General features: G+C 37.2%; 1 protein-coding gene across 1 annotated transcript; it reads right to left on the reverse strand.

Annotated features, from left to right (window-relative positions):
- Positions 1–666: 666 nt before the first annotated feature.
- AMACR (alpha-methylacyl-CoA racemase) lies at positions 667–17,559 on the reverse strand (the record flags this gene model as incomplete). The annotated part of the gene is made up of 4 exons (XM_010178722.1): positions 667–1,208; positions 9,802–9,988; positions 14,952–15,112; positions 17,416–17,559. Coding segments are annotated over 4 exons (902 nt in total), but the record flags the coding sequence as incomplete, so codon positions are not given.
- Between the last annotated feature and the right edge of the window lie 2,822 nt (positions 17,560–20,381).

The following is a 20,381-nucleotide window of genomic DNA, read 5'->3' on the forward strand; positions in this document are numbered from 1 at the left end:
ATAACTAATTTTTTCAAAAAGCATCTTTTCTTTTGCCTTGAAGGAGACCGTTTCAAATGATGGTTTAATTTGAAGGAAATGAAGGCCACCATGAAATAAAAATTGTTTAAAACCTGTGCATCTAAGTTGCCTACCATTTCTCCAGAAAGGAGGAAACCAGCTATTTTTTAAAAAAAAGTAAAGTTCTGAAGTGATTTTCCAGGCAAACTGAAATTTCAAATGTAATATAGTCAGGAAAATGCATTAACACGATGTAGTCAGGCTATTAAATGGAATTACTTTATCATAATAACTCTACAGCAGCACATAAGAAAACAGGATTATTTCCATCCTTGTTTTGGCATGATAAGGCAAATGAATTAATATGATAAGATAGAGAAAAAAACCAATCCTTCTAATTTGTGAGTAAACAACACAATCACTCGTTTAGGAAGAATACAACTGTATTTTATGAAAAGTATTGCCTTCAACATATATTACAAACCAATAGTGTAACTAAGAATTTAAAGAAACAAACATTTCACAGGACCTGATATTTAAAGAAACATTTTGAGGATTTACAGCTGCTTACTAAGCAAACTGTGTAGATCTTCAGTACAACATTTTGGTATCATTCTAGACTGCAGACCATCCAGGTGCAGAAGTATATAAGTCCCACTGTTTTCAATTACATTTAAAACTTGAATAATTTTTTAAAATTATTTAAAAGCAATATAATGCAAACATTTATTTGCCATATAATTAAATTTTAATGCATAAGAACTTACTGTATCAGCCTGGAATTTGCATAATTAGAGATTATAAATTAGCTTTTGGTTTACTGAATTCTATTACTTTATCAGAATAAAGTTTAGCAATCTCTTGCTTTGTAAATCCATATTCTAGAAGTATCTCTTCTGTGTGTTCTCCTATAAAAGGATCTCTTTTAAATGATGGAACAGCAGGGGTCCTTGATAGAAGAGGAGCAGGTCTAGGACTTATCTCTTCCTGATCATTTTTGATAAAAGAACTTCTTTGTTTGTTATGCTGATGTGTAGCAACATCATCAAAGGATAACACAGGGGTCACACAGGCATCAGTACCATCAAATATGCTGCACCACTCAGCTTGTGTCTTCTGTGCAAATATGGATGCGAATTTTTTCTTCATTTCTGGCCAGTCGGAGAAATTCAACTGACTGGGAAGTTTATCTGAATCTAGCCCAAGACCTGAAAGGAGAAGAGCAAAGTTTATATATAGTATAGTCCAGATAAATTAACAAGTGCTGCCTACAACTAAGTACACTCCTTGAGAAGCTAATATTTTGCAGGCAGTCCAACACAGCATAGCATACTAGATAAAAGTCACTTCAGACATTATTAGGCTATCTATGAGAGGGAGGGAGCAGAAGAATAAAATGTTCCATTACTTGCAATTAGATTAAGCCACATGAGCTACAGCCTTTTAATTAAATACATATAATAAACACTCATTTGTATAAACACTTCATAAGAGCAGCAGCTGCCTAGAGATAACATTTTGTCCTGAAAACATTTTCTGTAATAGGCATTGTATTCTCTACCAGGCAGTAGCAACACAAAAGCCTGCTGAATGGGTCTTGGACTACAGCAACATACTTATCTCAAAGAAGCCAGTACATCTGCCAGAGCTGGACATTCAACAGGCTTCAGTGTTTGAAGTCCAACATGATCGGTCTGTTTCTATGCCAGAGATAAGGAGATGGTATGGATGGATATACCTAGGCTCGATGTGCATGATGTAGCTCAGCAGCAGGTGCCTGCAGCCTGACTCCCTCAGCCAAATGGACTCCAGCAGTGTTTGCTGCTCTCCTCTCTTCAGCACGCTTCCCAGCTTCCAACTCCACAGCTGCTCTTTTGGAAAAGTGAAAGCCATAGCCCTCACACTCACCAACTTCTAAAGAGCTCTGCTCTCCAGCAGATCAGTCACATAGACCACTGGGAATGACATACACACCTCTCTTCTGAGACACAAGAGCAGAAGATGGACAGATGGAAGAGGTTTTGTACGGAAAAGCTCCTGAACTATGCAAGTCCTAGGTCCTTCTCTTAACTAAGCACCACCTTCCTTTTCACTGGGGAGCTTACATCTCTCCTGTGCAGCCAGTTTCCCATCTCTATTTCTGTTCTCAAGGATTCTGCTCTCTGCACTCCCTATCCTTCCGTTCTCCTGCTTCAAGGACATGCAAGAAGTGTTATCACTTCTTGTAGGGTTTATCTCAAAAAGGAGGTAAGAAACAAGAAAGATAAAAGGCAATTAAGGCACATTTTCAAAATGGAGATAGTACAAATAGAGGTACAAACATAGTCCATGATTTCAAGCAAAAATCAGAAGTAGTATATTGAAGGCTGTCCAAACAGTCACATCTTAAAATTCAAGAGCATGAGCACAGCAGGAAAAATTGAGAAAAAGCAGGGATAAGAAAGAAGTTAATCTGAGAAATTATAAAGGTTAGAGAACACCTATCACCATAATGCTTCACAAACAACAAGAAAAGGAGCTGCTTAGAAAACAACAGCTCTATCTAAAAGGCAGAGAAAATGTGGAGTTCTGCAAACATTTAATTTTGAGCATTTTTCTTGTATCTTTGGATATCTGGTATCAGATTGATGATCTGACTTGCAACTGTTAACAGCCCTGGCTACTAGATGCCTGTTTGCAGGTAGAATTTACACAGAACTCTCATCTTTAGCTGTATGTAGGCAGAAAAAACTTTCTGTATCTTCTATTTCTACAGCTTTCTTGTCACTGAGAGGGGCAGACATATAGCTACTGAAACATACAAGGGAGAAGAAAGGAAGAAAATGTAAATTGCTCTACTCTTTCTGCTTATAATCTCTACTTTACGCACTTCTGGGGGCTCATAGTCTCTCTCAAGTTATCACAATATTTAAGAATTTCACTGTTGATCACAGGATTCTTAAATAGTAGCTTCAAAAATGAACACATGCTTTGAAATCTTACTTTGGTACTGCAAAGGAAAACACAAGAGAAACTGCAAATCTCCATACTCAGAAAGACAGCCTTGCACTTGTTAATGTTTAGAAGAAAATCAACACAGTTGAAGACAGAATAAGCATTTTCACATCTTATTAGAGATTCCTATGGATACTGGGATAAGTATTACTACAAGGTAAGCATTAGTCTTTATTGAGTTACCAAGTCACGTGCACCTTAAATCACTAAACTTACAATCTACTCTTCATAACCATTCATAACATCCTAAAAAAAGATCGGCTGAAGATTACTGGCATTGGTTAAGCATCCATAATTAAACAGAAGCTAACAATGTTTTGAAAATTAATTTAATATTCAAAGTATAATACTAACGATGAACAGTGCTATGTAGTTAACAACTAGGAGACGAGGTAAATTTACCTTCCACAGTAAGTGAAGTAACAAACAACATGCTATCTGAGATTGCCTCAATGCATTAAATTTTCTCAACTGGAAACATTGTTTCATTCATATTTATTTGATCATTAATTACAGTTTAGGTCCCAGTAGCCAGTCCAACATGAACAGAGCTCTACCATTATCCCATTACACAATTATATTTGAAGACTGTGACAGATGGAAAGTTGGCTGCACCTAACTGCACATGCTCTAGCAAAATAGAACAATATGCAGAACTTGGAATTTAATATTATATGCTCATTTTCCATTGACCATTGAAGACTTCAACTTTAAATAGCATGAACTGACACCATTTAAGCTCTACAGCTTCTGATTTTCGAGCTTGTGCTAACCATTTGTGGTGCAGATGAACAGAATCACAGCAGGAGCCACTGAGTCAACAAGGAAACAATTACACAGCAGAGGATTGTTTGGGATACCACAGGATGATAAATTTCTCCCAAAATAATCAAAAGCAACGTATCTTTTACACAGACTATCTGGTAAAGCAATCACAACTTGTTTCCAAGTTTTACTGTTCAAAGTTTCATCTAGGGATTTTTGTTTAGAAAAGCCCAGTAATGTACCCTAGTATAGCTGTGAAATAATGATTTTTGGAAAAAGCAAAAAATAAGTCTTCTTATAATGATATAGCTTTAAGTCTCCCTTAAATGCTATAGCTTTATTGACATATACCTGCATGACATTTATTAATGGAACAAATTGAAATCTCTCTTTCTGCAGAACTTCTTAGACAAACTGCAGTAAAATTAGGCACCTATTTCAAGAGAGAGAAAACAGTAAAATTCATAAGACAAATCAGTGAAGTTGCTTTGGCATGTTGGAAAGAAACAGTTTCTTACAGTACTTCAGAAACAGTATTTTAAAAGATTATTTAGGACTCCTAGCAAAGCTTTGTTCAGGATTTTATTAACTTGTTGATTTTCTTTTCAAAATCATATGCTCATACCACAGTAATCTTGAAATTATGTTGCCACAACATGGCTGAATATAACCATCTAGTATGGGAATTCTTCATTTTGGCACAAATCACAGCCATAAGGTATATGCCACTGCTCGCTCGCTCTCTAAACACAGTACAGTCTGAGAGGGATTTGAACTTTAGAATATTCCAAGTCAGCAGTGAATTCTCATTAAAGTAACCATGTAAAGTTTTTTTCTCTGCTAAAAGTTTCTGAAACTAAGTAGTTTTTTAGAAAGTGATAGTTCAGCAAAAGGTTGAGCAGGCCCACAGTACTAGCAGAGCATCACTGCCAATGCATCCATAGTGGTACTCCAAGTTTGCGTATTTAATTACCACAAATTCAAATGTTTTGGTGCAGCAAGAACCTGGCTCTCTACAGTACCTGTGCGATGTTTAAGGCTTATAATGACAGATAAGTTAAAAAAACCCCTTAACATTATGTGTAACTAAGGGTATCTAAAATGTACAGGAAACTATTGGTCCACTTTGCACATCTCAATAACAATGCTGTATTGAATTTAGTACATTAACAGATTTTTAATACAGTACACAATACTTAGAATCACAACATGGAGAGCCCTGTGGAAATCCTCCCTAATTATGTAAACTATGTTTTTCAAGTGCTTTCCTTCTTTTCCTTCTTTTAAAACAGAAGTCACACAATGTAGGAGTATCAACATAGGATGAAAGGAATACTACCAAATACATTTTCAGAACTTCAGTGACTGTTAATGCTTTTTGCATCAATGTAAATTGATACCAAGTTCACGTTATGTAACGAAGTTTGCACCACATGATGCAGAACCAAACCTTTACTTCTCACCTGATATACAAAATTTACTGTGTTCTGCAGGCCTCTTGTAGCCTGGCCACAGCAGTATTAAGCACATATTGCTAAAAATCAAGAGAAACCTGCAGAAGCAATTTCAGGTCAGTTGGAAGACATTCTGTCTCTTTTTATCAAAACACTGAGACTTAACATCAATAGCACGTTTCTTACATCAGATTTTTCATAAGATGCAAAGGTATTTTAGTTATTTATTGGCTGACTTTCATAGTATTAAAATTAATATAAGCAAAAGGATTACAGCATGTTTCTTAACACCAAATAGAGTACAATGAGCCCAGAATATAACTCCTAATACTACAGCTACTACAGCAATTATTTAACATATCTATTTTATATAGCTTCAGTTTCTCATATAACCCTTTTTTTTTTAAAAATCGTAAATTTTTGGTAAGCAGAAATTTAATTTTCCCTGCCAAGCACAATCTACAAAGCCAACAATCTTCTCAAACTACGATGCTGTATTTTCTTAAACTTAGTTAGTTTTCCTCTGCAGACCCCTTAAGAACTTTCCTTGCCATGTCATTAACTGCACTCTGGTCCAGCACTGGGTTCCTATTTCTGCAGGGAAACTCTGAAGTAAAACAAAACCAAAAGGAAAGTAGTTTCACTTCTGCTAACCAGAATTCTATGAGCAGGTGACAACTGGTTCAGAAATCATGTTCCTTTCTCAATGTTGCAATCTTTACATTTCCAGCTCTTACAACTGCAACACCCATATCCTTGTGTTTACATTATATAGAAGCGGCAAAAGTAACCTACTTTCTGAATACGGACAGAGAGACATAAAGTGGCTTTTGAATATATTTTATCTGGAACAGCATCAAATTGTTTCCCAGCAGAACTGAGCAGAATTATGGGGAAAAAGTAAGAAATAAAATTATGGAAATTGTAACTGGAACATACCATTTTTAAACTACTTCAAAGTAGGGAATTAATGCCTTGAACAGACAACTCAGCCTAAGTCCTTGGGTTTGTGAAAGTGCAATACAGTTCTCACAAGCAGATTTTTCTTTCCTATAACACTCAAAAGGCTTAAATTCTGAATTGAATTTCTGCAATAGATATCCCAGAAAGGAAAAAACCCGTAAGCCACAAAAAGGATATGCTGTTCTAATTTAGGACACTATTGCTCCAGAAAGCTTGCAACCATAACTACAGAAAGTCATAAATATTTCCTATGTGAAAATCTGAACAATTCATAAAATGCAACTAAAATACAATGAAGAAAGACCATTTATTTTAAATGCAGTATTCTGAACAAATGTTGAGTTTGGTCTGATACTCTACACAATGCAGTATTACAAAAGAAACAAAATTATTGATGGTAAACAAGCAAAGACTGTTACACAATTAAAGGCAAAAGCAAAACTTCCTTAGAAGACTGTAGTCTGTATGCTGGATTTTTAAAATATGGAAGAAACAGACTGAAACACAGGCACAGCATTGATTGTACTTGCTGTCCACTTACAAACAGATACACCAGTTCTTTATTGCTGGAATAACTACTTTTGAAACTTCAGCTGTTAAAATCAAACCATTTCTGTGCATTGGAAGCATAATGAATACTTTCAAACATGAAAATAAAGTTGTTCAATGTTGGTGCTCCCATACAGATGAATTCATAGTTGCTGCTCCAACTTAATTCTGTGAATTTTTGAGAAACAACTAAGAGGAAAACAGATAATTTTAGCACTTTCCACAGTAAAGAGGTATCTAAACAAGACAGAGGTGGGTCAGTGATCAGGTTATATTGCCTGACCACTGGATTAATCCATCACAGGTTTCTTTCTAGAGAAGCTGTCTGGCTGGTTGAGAGAGAAATGCCTGAGTCCTGCCCCGTAGCAATGATCAATACAAGAAGGCTGAAGTGTTCAGCAAAGCTTCACTGAGAAGAAGAGTGACAAACAAGACCAGGCTCCATTACAGAATTTGTTTTCTTTTTGAACAAATACAGATTCCATCCCACTCCTGTAGCTTAAAAGTAAGTGCTATTCAAATGACTCCCTAGAGAAGAATAAAATACTGCAGCCATGAATGCTGCAGACCAGTGTTTGATCACTTTAAGCCAAACATATAGATATTTGAGTAAGCAGCTTTATTATTTTCTTTTATTTTCCTTTGTATTTAATACAGGCATTCTCCGTGAAGACATGTATCAGAATTCCAAATTCCCTAACTTCCAAAGCAAGAAATTACATTTTACTTTGATACAGTTTCCTATTTGTTTTCATTCTCCAACTCCAGTTCTTGCAAACAACAAAATCTCAAGGGATTGGATGACAAAAACATTTCAAAGAGCTGAGAAGCTCTTGAAAATAACTATATTTTGTTTTTCAAGATCAAGCAGCTTAGAAGTGGAGCTTGCAAACAAGTTATTCTCAGGACAATGAAGGACAAAGTACCAGCCTTCTGCCAAGAACATGGCTTTTCCAAACCTGACATCTGATCTTGGAGTAGCATGTAATGCTGGACAAGTCTCCAAGTCACTCCAGGAGCCTGCCTTATTTGTTTCATGTACCAGCATGTATCAATTTGGATATTCTAGGCAAATGCACAGCCCATTTTATGCTACACAGAGAAGTAGCCATCTACAGCCACAGATGTGCAAGAATTTTCTTTGGGAACACAATAGGTTGCAAGAGAACAAAGCCAAAGTGTACAGAACAAGATCCCTCTTTGGGATCCTGCTCACCAAAGGCATAACCCATCTTACAAGTCTGTATCTTCATTTAATGTTACCATGCTCCTGAATTTCAAAAGCTCCTGGAAGTGCAGGCCCTGACACTGACTATGTTCTTACTAGCACAGCATACCTGACTGGGGCCCAGCTGAGAGTGAGAAGTGGTGATGTGATTTAACTCTAGCCGGCAACTAAGCACCACACAGCCACTCACTCACTCCTCATCCCTCCTGGTGGGATGGGGGAATTGGAAGGGTAAAACTGAGAAAGAAACTCATGGGTTAAGATAACACTTTAATAATCACAAACAAGTAATAATAATTTTTAAAATGTAAGGAGAAGAGGGGAAAATACTAATCAAGAGAGAGGAAAACGAAACCCAAGATGACGCAAATGAACACAATTGGTCACAATCAACCAATGCCCAGCCAGTGCCTAAGCAGTGGCCCCTCCCACCAACCTCCCCTCTCACTCTTATGGCTAAGTATGATATCATATGGGGTGGAATATCCCTTTGGTCAGTTTAGGTCAGCTGTCCCACCTGTATCCCCTCTCAGCTTCATGTGTGTCCCCAGCCTACTCGCTGGCAAGGCAGTGTAAGGAGCCCAGAAGTCCTTGATGCTATGTAAAGCACTGCTCAGCAGTAACTAAAACATCAGTATGTTATCAACACTGTTTTCAGCACAAATCCAAAACATAGCCCCATACAAGCTACTGCAAAGAAATTTAACTCTATCCCAGCCAAAACCAGTACAAGTATCCTTGCTACAATTCAAGGAATAATCAGCGCGGAAAGCCTGAGCAAGAATAAGGAGCTACTCCACTGTCACACTCACTCAGCAAAGATTTATCACATGTAAGCCATGCAAGTACAAAAATGGTTCACATCACACTGGGTACAGCCAGTTTTGGTGTATCCCTTTTTAGTCTTCCTTCTACTCATTAAGCAAAACTAAAATTAGATTGAGAACTTTTAAAATTCTTCATATTCAAAATAATGGAAAAAGATAAATGTCAAATTATTTTGTGAAATTTTTATATTATCATAAATTCTGTATGGAAAGCATTGCAATCTACCAAAGGAGCACAACAGAAAAAAATATTTTTAAATTAAATAAGCAGTAAGAAGCTAAAAGCACATCTGATCAAAAGCTTGAAGCACACAAACAGTCAAAAGGTAAAAAGGCACCTGCAAATTTCTGTTTTAACTTCACACAATTTTTTGTATGATCCATTCTAATTGCTCAGATAGATAAAGCATATTTTATAGTAATACTTAAAGATATTCTTCAATCAAATATAAAAATTATATCCATAGCTGGACACTAAAAGCACTCTGAAATTGTGTGATGGTACTTATAAAGCTGACTTTGCATCTAGAAAAATTCCATTCTATCAAGAAATACTATGAACTACTTCCAATGAACATTCATTTCTGAAACAAGTTAAACAGTTTCTTTTTTAAAGAAATTGCAGCCCAAATAACTGAAATTGCTTGAGATTTTCCTTGCAATAGCAAAGAATTACATCTCCTTTTTCATGTGTACTCACAATCCCTTGAAAAATGTGGTTTCCAAAAATAGTTTATTACTGCTCCAGCCATCACAGACTACCATTACCATAACTCCAGAAGAAAACCTGTAATTTAAGTGTAGTTTCTGAGGGTAATGTGAAGAAGGGGTGAAAAAGAAAGAAATCAACTGCTGGAAGAAAAAAGGCAATTAAGCTGCTACACTACTACCCAATTAGTTCTAAGTAGTGTTTGGTTTTTACAATGCACATAACAACCAATGTTATGAATAAAAATCAAATATTACAGAATTCATTCAATCATACTTTGCTGGTGTGAAACAACTGCTCCGAGCTACTTACCCTTTATTAACTGCTCATAGAATTGAGGCTCAATGGCACCAACAGCCATGAATTTCCCATCGGAGGTCTTGTAGGTTTCATAAAAAGGCGCACCACTATCCAGCAGGTTCTCACCTCGTGGTCTGTTCCAAAGTCCCAAATTTTGCGATTTCCATAGGAAAGAACTTAGATATGCTACTCCCTCTACCTTGAAGATTTACAAGAAAAAGTAACAGCTTCAGAAAATTAGTTGGCATGTTAACTTAATTCTACATAAAAAAAACCCCAGCAAACTACTAGTACCAGTTCTGTCCTTTAAGATTTTTAATGACAAAATCCCTGGTAAGTACTTTAATTTCTTAAAATTTTCGATTACTGTTTATACTGCATACTGAAATCACCTACAGTTAGGAAATAAGAAAGAGCATAAATGTAAAAATAAAGCTTCAGATAAGTAACACAGTTTCAATGCAAAAAGTTTCCTTGTTTAGCAAGTTTATAAAAATCAGGAATTCACAAAGCAAATGTAGGTTAATTTTAGGTGGTGAGATAAGTTTCTTGGCTTTATAGAACATTATCTGACAACCATCAAGCCTTCTAAACAGCTGGAAATCAAGACACTTATACCAGTCCTGTAAGTGTCAAATATTTATCTCAACATTAACTTCTTTGAATTTACTGATTATAATAAGACTGCAATTTTTAAAAGAATACTGAAAGGAAATCAAATGTTAAAGCTCTCTGAAACCATGGGAACTAGGAAGATCATCTCCATTACTAAATTAAAACAAAAATTATCCCTCTCTCATCACTGACAGGTACATAGACATAGCAAAGTAATCTCAAAATAGGCAAGTGTCTGATGAATACAGCACTAAAAAACATTATTGATCCTCTTCCAACGTGCTACTTAAAATTTTGGCTATATGAATTACAACCAGATGAAATTTCAGTTTGTTTGGCCTTTCAATATTTATGAAGCTTGTACCAGTCTTTCCAAGTAAAATCACATCCTACAGTTTTCCTCACTAGCAGAATTAATTTTCTTTCAACTGCATTTGAAAAACTTGAAGAGAAGTTGAAGCAGTAACAGTACATGGCCAGAAACATTCCAGTGGAACAGAGAAAAATGAGAGCTGTGTAATTTTTAGTATCATTTGGATTCATGCATTTTCAGACACGTAACATTAACCTAATATTGTCTAAAGAGAAAAGCAGAGATTGCTAAAAGCTACTGAATAAAAAGCTACAGAATTTTCATGTGGAAAGGTCTATTAGTTTCTAGCTTTCAAAGCAAGAATTTAAAATGCGTGAATCTTTGAAGTATGCAGTCGTGCAGGCTTTTTCGTTTAATGTGTATTACTTGGCCTTTTTCTCAAGTACTTACCCTACTTGTCATATGTTAAAGTCAAGTATTTTCATATGAGAAAATAATGTATACATTCATCTACATGTTTGCAAAATTACTGCAAGTGTTATCAAAATAGTGCTTGCTCCTATTAACAGAAAAAATACACAAAAATCATTGGATGTAAGGATAATAGATGAGGTTAATATAAGAAAAACCTCTAACTGCAAATTAGATTTTGATGCTGATGGAACTGTTGGTGCCTACATACAAGAAACACTTAAAATAAAATAGCACATCTGTTCTGGACTCGTATAGGGACTTTAGAAATAGCCCTGGCTGGGCAACTGGACAACTTGGTTCTGCCTGAGGCCTACTGCAGTTCAGAGACAAGTAAAAAGGCATCTAACATCTTTACCAAACCTCCAAAGGCATGATCAAATAACACGACACCACACTAATGTGGTCACTTTCTTTTAAAACATGAAAAGGACAACATGGGGAGACTCCGCTTAGGCCTAATGGCAGAATAATTATAGTAACAGTTTTGTGTTTCACTTAATGGCTCTATCATGCTAAAAGCATTAGCAGTCTCTGAAGCAGGGAGAAGAATCCAGAGGCACCACTCGGCTGGGTGAACTGTTTGCTCCACAAGACTCCTGTACCTTCTGCAGAGCAAAACAGTTGAAACAAAACCGAATGAACCCACACCAACCTGATCTTTATCCTCATGACTGATGAATGTCTCTAGGATATGGAAGTTTTGGTTTTGAATAGCTCCAGGCTGGGAAAAACCTGGAACCCCAGTCCTGTGCTGGACGGCTAAATGCTCTTGACATGAGACTATTATGCAATGATGGTTACCACCATCCTTTCCTCTGACTGTCCTTTCACAAAGAGTGACTCATGCTTGGTCAGAGGCCTACCATCAGCAGAAGGGTCTGTGCCTGAACTTGGTATGAACCTAAAATATTCACATGTCTCTACTCCGGTGTGGTGCAAGAGTGCAGATGTACAATTGTGTCTACCATATCATATTGCAGAATCCACTCCATACCCTACCTAGCACACAGGAGCTATCAGGCTCACTGTAAGGTGATACCTACGATTTCCATAAAGTCAATGAGAAGAGACAGCAGCTAACATGAATCAATTCAGATCAGGCATTTAATACTTCTGAGGTAAACAGCTGAAACATAGGACCCAGCGACTAGATTTTAGGCAGCACAACAACAACACTGAACACTGAAGAGGTGATGCAAATGTACCCTTTGGCCTGACCCTCTCTGCCCTCTTTATGTATCAGTCCGGTTTCACTAACTGGAGGAGTTCCTCACATGTATATTACTGATCATAAGAATGCTCCCCAGCCATTTTTCAGCTTTCAGCATACTAATAAGAAATAAAAGATAAATAACAAACTATTTTATTTAAAAAATTTGGATCCCAGTCTAGAATTACTAGCCTCAAATACAAGAAATAATCTCTTTTTTTAGGCTACTTCAGAAAAATTGACATCACAATAAAAGGAAAAAGCAAACAAGTGGTCAGTAAAACAATATGATGACAAATTTATAGAGGTAATCTTGAGGACACAAAGCTGCTAAAAAAGAAATTAATTTTCCCTCTTCTATTACAGAAAGTTCCACTTTGTGTCAGAGTCATTAACATATTCAAATTACCTAAACTGCACAGCAACTTAAGTAATAGACCTATTAAAAAAGCGAGTTGAACTGAAATAAGAGCTGAAATGGTGTGGTATGGTGATTTTAAAAAGATCTACTTTCAGGAAACAAACTTAGATATAAAAACAGGCTTGTAAACAGGACCATTTAACTGTCTTTGCTGTTGATGATGCATGTATGTTTTTCACAAACTTTCTCACTGAAAGTCTGTTCCAAGTGAAAGGCACATAACTAAATACCAGGTAAAGTACATCCAGTGATGCTGGACAACGTTCCATCCATTTCACAGGACACTGGGGAACATCAGCAGGGATACTGTGCATTCCACAATTACAATGAGACAAGAAAAAACTGAGAGAAGTTTTGAGGGCTTAAAAAAAAAAAACACAAAAAATGTACAACACATTCCATTCCCAGTGAGCCAGAGAACTCATTAGGACATTAGCAGATTTACATTGATTCTTCTCCTAACAAATTCTTTTAATGACTTGAAGAACTGATAGTGAAAATAAGGTAATGTCACAATTCTCCACAGTTCTTGCTTTGCTAATATACAAGCTCATTCAGTTTTACTCTGTAGGTCAAGTTTTTAGAATCATGATAATTTTTGTTGTGTTTCTCGGACTTCCTCAAACTGGAAAGATGACGGCCAGCATCAGAAACAGTACTTCCCTGAGGTCTTATAAATGTGGAATAGATTACAAGAATTAATTCAGAAACTTTGCCGGCTGTATTTCCTGTTTATACATCCTAATACAGTGTGTGCGTGTTTTACAACAGCGTGACATTGTTGACTCGTGTTCAGCTTGTGACTACGACAAACCCCCAGGATTGTACTTTAGCCAGCTGTTCTCATACTGCATCTGTGCAGTTAATTGTTTCTGCCTACGAGAACTACAGAGCAGTGGTCTCCATGAATTTCAGCCAATTTTTTTCAGGTCATTTCTCCAATCCAAAAAGGTAATTTTCAATTCTAATCCAAGTGTCCAACATACTTGCAATTCTTCCCACATGCCTATCATCTGTAAATCTACTAAACACAATTGCTCATCCATCATTCAGCTTACTGCAGAAAACACTTCAAAAACCCAACAGGCATCTCTGGAATTTCAATTGATAAGTTTTTCATTTTGACTATCAACTACTGTCAGGATAAAAACATTAGACCTGTTTTGCACTGATCTCATAGAATTTTCATCTAGACCATATTGCTGTAGCCTGCTTCTAAGAATGTCATGTGAATTTGTCAAAAACTTGTTCAAGTCCAGATAGCTAACATCTCTTGCTATTATCCTACCTTCAAGACATCTTCAACAAAGTGATTTTTTTCAATTAATAAAATTTTTTTCAATTTATATTTAAGTCCAAATAATTGCCTTCATTATATCACAACACCTCGAAGGGAGGTTCCATTTTAATTAGCAACATTCTTTAAAAACAAAAACAGCAAAAGAGAAAAAAACACTTGCAGATAATATATGTTTCAAGGATAAATGTAAATAAGTATTTTTCTCTGTGTCTAAGTAGGTGGCCTTGCAGTTAAAAATTCCCTAGTATTCATCATTAAGCTAATTTAGCCTTTCATTGATTTTATGGCACATTAACATAAAGTGTTTGAAATTGACTTTGCAGTAAGAATCCATGGCAGTGTAATTATTCAAGGGAACAGTGCTTCTAATAAGACATGACCTGTCACAAATTCATAAGCAGATGTATCTTGGATAAAGTCACTGCAATTTTTCAGTTTACTAACTAAAACTTTTACTTTTGCTGTTATGTATGATGTTAATTGTTTATTATACACCCTATTTCCATACACCAAATGTACTCCTCAAATACATACAGCCAATAGTTTTTGAAGAAGGCAGGCTGGTAAAAGGAAAGATATGGAATAGCATGAGGGTAAAGTCGCAGTATGTGTCCCATGTCATAAGGATGTTATGACAACAGTGATATGTGAAAACTGCTTGCAGGTGAAGGAATAGCCATTTTATAAGGTTACTTACTTTCCCTTTTACAAGTTCTCAATTTTAAACCCTACTAATAGCTCCAGTTTCCTCTCTTTTACAGACTTAGAGTAGTAAAAACTCTAAACAAGCAAATCTAAGAACCCCCCGCTTCCTAAAGACCAAACTTACCATACTTGCATCGATGACCTGCCCTTTGCCAGACTTGGCGCGTTCATAAAGGGCTGTCACAATGCCCAGAGCACACATGACACCTCCACCAGCGAAATCAGCCAGAAGATTTATGGGTGCATAAGGATTTTCATCTTTTCTACCCAGCTTTGACAGCACACCTGACAGCAGAGCAAACAAAGCAAACATAAGTACAAAATTAATTACAAACATACATTTCTACAGTTAAAGTTTCATTTGTTTCAATCTCCACAAGTAGACAAGGGATAAAGCAAACTCCTATCAAGAGTATTCTGTCTCCACTAGGCTGTGTCTCAGCAAATAGTTACTCTTTAATTCACAAAAGACTAGAATATCTGAAACCATATTAGTGAAGATGCACTTAATTTAAGAGATTAATAAAAGTCTCAGAGGTAAATCATTGATAATCTGGTTATGTAGGGACAAAATTTCATCAAAAAAACCTTGTGTGCAATAACTCTATATCAGTATTTTGTACACGCATAGAACTTCCCCCATAAGAATTCAGTAGGCATTATGAACATGCCTCAAACAATTTTCGTAAAATTTTCTTCTTTGAATTTTTTTAAAGTAAAAGTGCAGATGTACTTCTGTGCACATAACACATTAACTAATAATCATGAAGGATTTCATACTGAGAACTGCACTTTGGTTCTATCATCTCTCTTTGGAAATCTTTGGAAAGATTCTCTTTGGAAGTCTTTGGAAAAGAAGAGATTATGTGTAAGAGGAATGAGTGAATAGCACAGAAGGGTTACCCCTGATGGCATGCAACAGACACAGGTAACCTACATTTAGAACAGAAATTAAGCAGAAATGAAAGGGAATAGAGCAAAGGCTAAGGCATTTTATTTTAGATAGAGCTCTCAATCTGTTAGCACTTCTCTGCCATCCTGAAAATCCTCTTTACTGTCCCTCATAGCAATTAGGGCAAGCAATAAACTAAGGGCTTGCCTAAGGGCAAGCAATAAACTTCGCAGTATGACAATGTCTCTCCTATGCCTAAAGCTTGTCAGGAATATACTCAGGATATGAGTATATTTTTCAGGAATAACCTCTCAGACACCTTGTAATATTTCCTTTAAATAGGCAGAAAAACTTGGCCTGTGAAATTTCAAGCAAAATTATTTAATTTTAGGAAGATAGCACTAACCAAAATACTACTGATTAAATCAGTCCCAGAAAAAAACATACCTCATTTTGTAAACAGAAACTACGACAACCTAGGGTAGCAATGGACTATACTGTATCTGTACTGACTCCTTTCCTACATTAATAACATAAAAATATCGTACTATTTTGAAATCATCTGGACATTAAGACAAAAGTGTTTCAGATGAGGCATCCTTTCTTCACTCTTTTTTTTTCCTCTGACAATCTTACATAATGAGAAGACTGAACCCATCCCTGAAGAAACTTAATTCCACAACACAGTGACTCCTCATAGTAGGTGGTACCAGATTGCACTGCCTCTGCTCTGGCCCCTTGCTGGAGCTAGAAGAAATGCTTTATCCAGTGAGAAGCCAAGAAGTCTTGGGCTTCTGTCCCTCTTCCTTCACAGGCTCAGAGAAGCAGCAGAGACAGCAGTGTGAACAGCAGTAAGCTGGGCCATGCAGGACACGCTGTCTGTCACCAGAGTTGGTTAATTTTGTTACTGTTTGTTACTGTGTACTTGTAGAATCATGACACTTAAAAGAAACACACTGTCTACAACACCTCCAGGAAACATAGCATTGCCACTTTATTTTAAGCCTACTTTCCTTTGGTTGGTATCAATGGAGAGGTATTTACAGCAGAAAAGCACAAGAGAATGCTCAAATGGCTTAGGCTGCCTCATTTTAATTCACTCAAAAAAAGCCACTGACAAACATGCAAAATAATTTGCAGTCCTTTTGGGACTATAAACATATAGATTTTCTAGGAGAGAGGCCATAGAAGAAAGACAAACATGCATAAAAGCCTCAGTTCTTTCTTCAAAGAGAATGACTTTATACAGACAAAGAAAGGAAAATACTGTATGGCCGGAGAAGAGATGCTGATCCAGCCTTAACAGCTCACTGCTGCTGCTGCCAAAATGAATGGCCCATCCAGCCTATGCTTGCTTGTTTCTTGCACTGACTTTTTATGCTTATTGGATCACTTAATGAACTGCTTCACCTCAATTACCTGGCAGAAAAACATTCTCATTTCTCCTGGCCAGTTTTTCACTTGTGAGGGAGCTTACAAAGGGGTTAAGGAAGTGCCAGAGCTGACTGGAGAAAGGAGCAGGGAAAAGTACTTGGAAAGAGAAGGAAACTCTCCTGCTGCTTCAGATCTGCTCAGCTGTTTCAATAGACTGCACCTCAGGTGATTTGCACTATCTGCAAATAACCTTTCAATAAATTCTTGAGTCTTGATTTAAGAAAGGGAAAAGCCTTATTTGACAGGAAATTTTACAGCCTACCTGATAAAGCCAAATAATTGATGTCATGACCTGCAGACTTGGCATATTTTCCTGTCTGGCCAAATCCAGTAAGTCTTGCATAGATGAGTCTGGGATTCTCCTGTAGAAGGACCTCTGGACCAAGCCCAAGTTTTTCCATGACACCTTAAAAAGACAAAGGCAAGGAATCCTAACGCATGTTTATTTTTAATAAGACTCAAAACATACATGGTTCAAGGTTAAATTACACAACAACAGAACTGAATTGCAATTTATAAAGTATTACATTCTGATTCAGTATGCATATTACAATGTGAACAGCCATAACGTTACAAATTACCAACATGCTGCATATATTTTGAATACAAGACAATTAAGTGGAAATTAAGCTTTAGGATCCTTGCTTTTCTTCTGACCTTTTTTCCTATTTTACTTCCCCAAAATATTGCCAGACAATTTGTTGTAATCCATGTACTGCTGAATGAGAGAGAGAAACCTACCAAAGGCTTAAAGAAAAAAAAAAAGAGCAAGCTTATGTTTTCTACATTAAAATGACCTGAAATTGCTTCCATCTTTCACTGGAATATACTTTCCTCACTGTATTAGGCTCTCGGTACCTCGTGTGCTCCTTTATCTGTTGTGTGTTCCTTCATCTGTTAACTCACTATTGCAAATGGACCATGCCACAATTCTAGAAATAATCTGCAACAACTACACAAAAGAAAATTGTTCTTTTGTAAAGCAGAAAACAAGAAACTTTTAGAAATCAATGAAATGCAGATTTTGTCAGCTTGGGTTTACCATAATTTTAAAAGAAACAAATTCAAGTTGCAAATAAATTACAGATTTTTATTGGCTCAGTGCGGCTTGGTCAGACTATACTCTATAATCTACACTAGCACAGCAGGAAGACACATTTTAGAGGGGAAAGGATAACAGAATTTCAACTTCCACCCCAGAATCTATTACTGCAACTTGTTTCACAGACTAGTCCATAATATTACAAAATCTTCAAATTCATTAACACCTATTTCTATTGTATTACTCACTGGGCAGTGGCAAGTGATTAATGCTACAGAGAAAGAAGTAAAATTTGCTGAAGAGCAAGATTTTCAAAAGCACAAGTGAGAACTGGGTGCCCAATAACCCCGGTGCCACAAAGTCACTGCCAGAAGGTCAATGGTACATTTGTGTTTAAAGAAGCTCTGGTGCCACTTGGGCCCTCAGCTTCTCATTGGTTCACACCAGCATCATACTGGATCATAGATTTGCCTAGTTCAGTTACAAGCCCATAAAACCTAATGCCCAGTTACATAATTACCTGCATTTCCAGATTTTAAAATAAAAATAAAAATCAAGTGTCTATAAAAGCAAAGATAATAGAAATTTCCATTATAAGAAAGAAAAGAATCCCACTGGCAAATAGGAAGCTAGCTACAATGAAAAACTGAATTTAATATCTTAATTTTGTTTGTGCAGCTTCTGAGGAACAAAACAAAAAAAATTCTTAAGGTGAAAAACAACACAACCACAAATATGTTCTCAGAATGAAAAGCCTTATCTCGACACAGGATATGTAAGTTTGTTTATAATGTGTGATGTTTAACTGACACAATCTTATATTTCTAAACTGACTACAGAAGCCCCAAAACACTTCAGCTAGCTGCTCACTAAAGCATGATCATAGAAGCATCAGATGGTTTGGGTTGGAAGCGACCTTTAAAGGTCATCTAGTCCAACCTCCTCACAATGAGCAGGCACATTTACAACTAGATCAGGTTGTTCAAACCCCCATCCAACCTGACCTTGATGATGCTCTTCATAGCAGAACAGCATCCTCAAGGAACAGCAGGGATACTGAAACAGCCCATGCATGAGCATGAGATAAGTGTCTCTGTATAGTTTATGAACAAAGAAGAGCATGTTAGATCCCTTGTCTTCAGAGGGATCATAAGCTCTGAGACTTTGACCACTATCTGCTACATCTTACGCACATGCTAACATTACAAATGTGAGTTGAATTATATCACCAGGCCTGAAAATCAGTCCAGGACCAATGCCCAAGCTCATGCAGGACTCCTCAGCTCAGACATCCTCTAGTGCCATCCAGAACTATCTGTCCAGTGTCTTAATCAGTGGGGCAAGGCCCTGGCTGAGCACCTTCTGCTTCTTCCCTGTGGTGTTGCAGGGCTGTTGCACTTCACAAATCCTGGTCTGTCCCACAGGATTTTCATAGAATCATAGAATTATTTGGTTTGAAAAGATCTTTAAGATCATCAAGTCCAACCATAACCTGTCCACTACTAAGCCATGTCCCTAAGCACCTCATCTACCCATCTTTTAAATCCCTCCAGGAATGGTGACTCCACCACTCCCCTGGGCAGCCTGTTCCAATGTCTGATAACCTTTTCTTAATATCCAATCCAAACCTCCCTTGGTGCAACTTGAGGTAATTTCCTCTAGTCCTATCACTTGTTACTTGGAAGAAGAGGCTAACCTCCACCTCACAGCCTCCTTTCAGGCAGTTGTAGAGAGTGATAAGGTCTCCCCTCAGTCTCCTCTTCTCCAGACTAAGCAACCCCAGTTCCCTCAGCCACTGCTCATAATTCTTGTGTTCCAGACCCTTCACCAGCTTCATTGCCCTTCTTTGGACATGCTCCAGCACCTCAATGTCCTTCTTGTTGTGAGGGGCCCAAAACTGACCACAGTATTTAAGGTGCGGCCCTCACCAGTGCTGAGTACAGGGGCAGGATCACTTCCCTGGTCCTGCTGGCCACACTAGATACAAGCCAGGATGCCAGTGGCCGTTTTTTTTTCACTCAGTCACACGAAATACACTCCCAGAAGCTGCTGCCTTCACACTTCCCGCGATGAATTTCAAGAGGTGGCCGACTGACAGGAGCCCCCTCAGCACCTCAACCCACGGCCCTTTAACTGCCGCGTACTCGAGCTCCCGCCAACGCCACACCACCTCCGTGCGGCCGCCC

This window comes from Mesitornis unicolor, unplaced genomic scaffold (assembly GCF_000695765.1).
Source record: "Mesitornis unicolor isolate BGI_N332 unplaced genomic scaffold, ASM69576v1 scaffold24252, whole genome shotgun sequence".
Taxonomy (NCBI): domain Eukaryota; kingdom Metazoa; phylum Chordata; class Aves; order Mesitornithiformes; family Mesitornithidae; genus Mesitornis; species Mesitornis unicolor.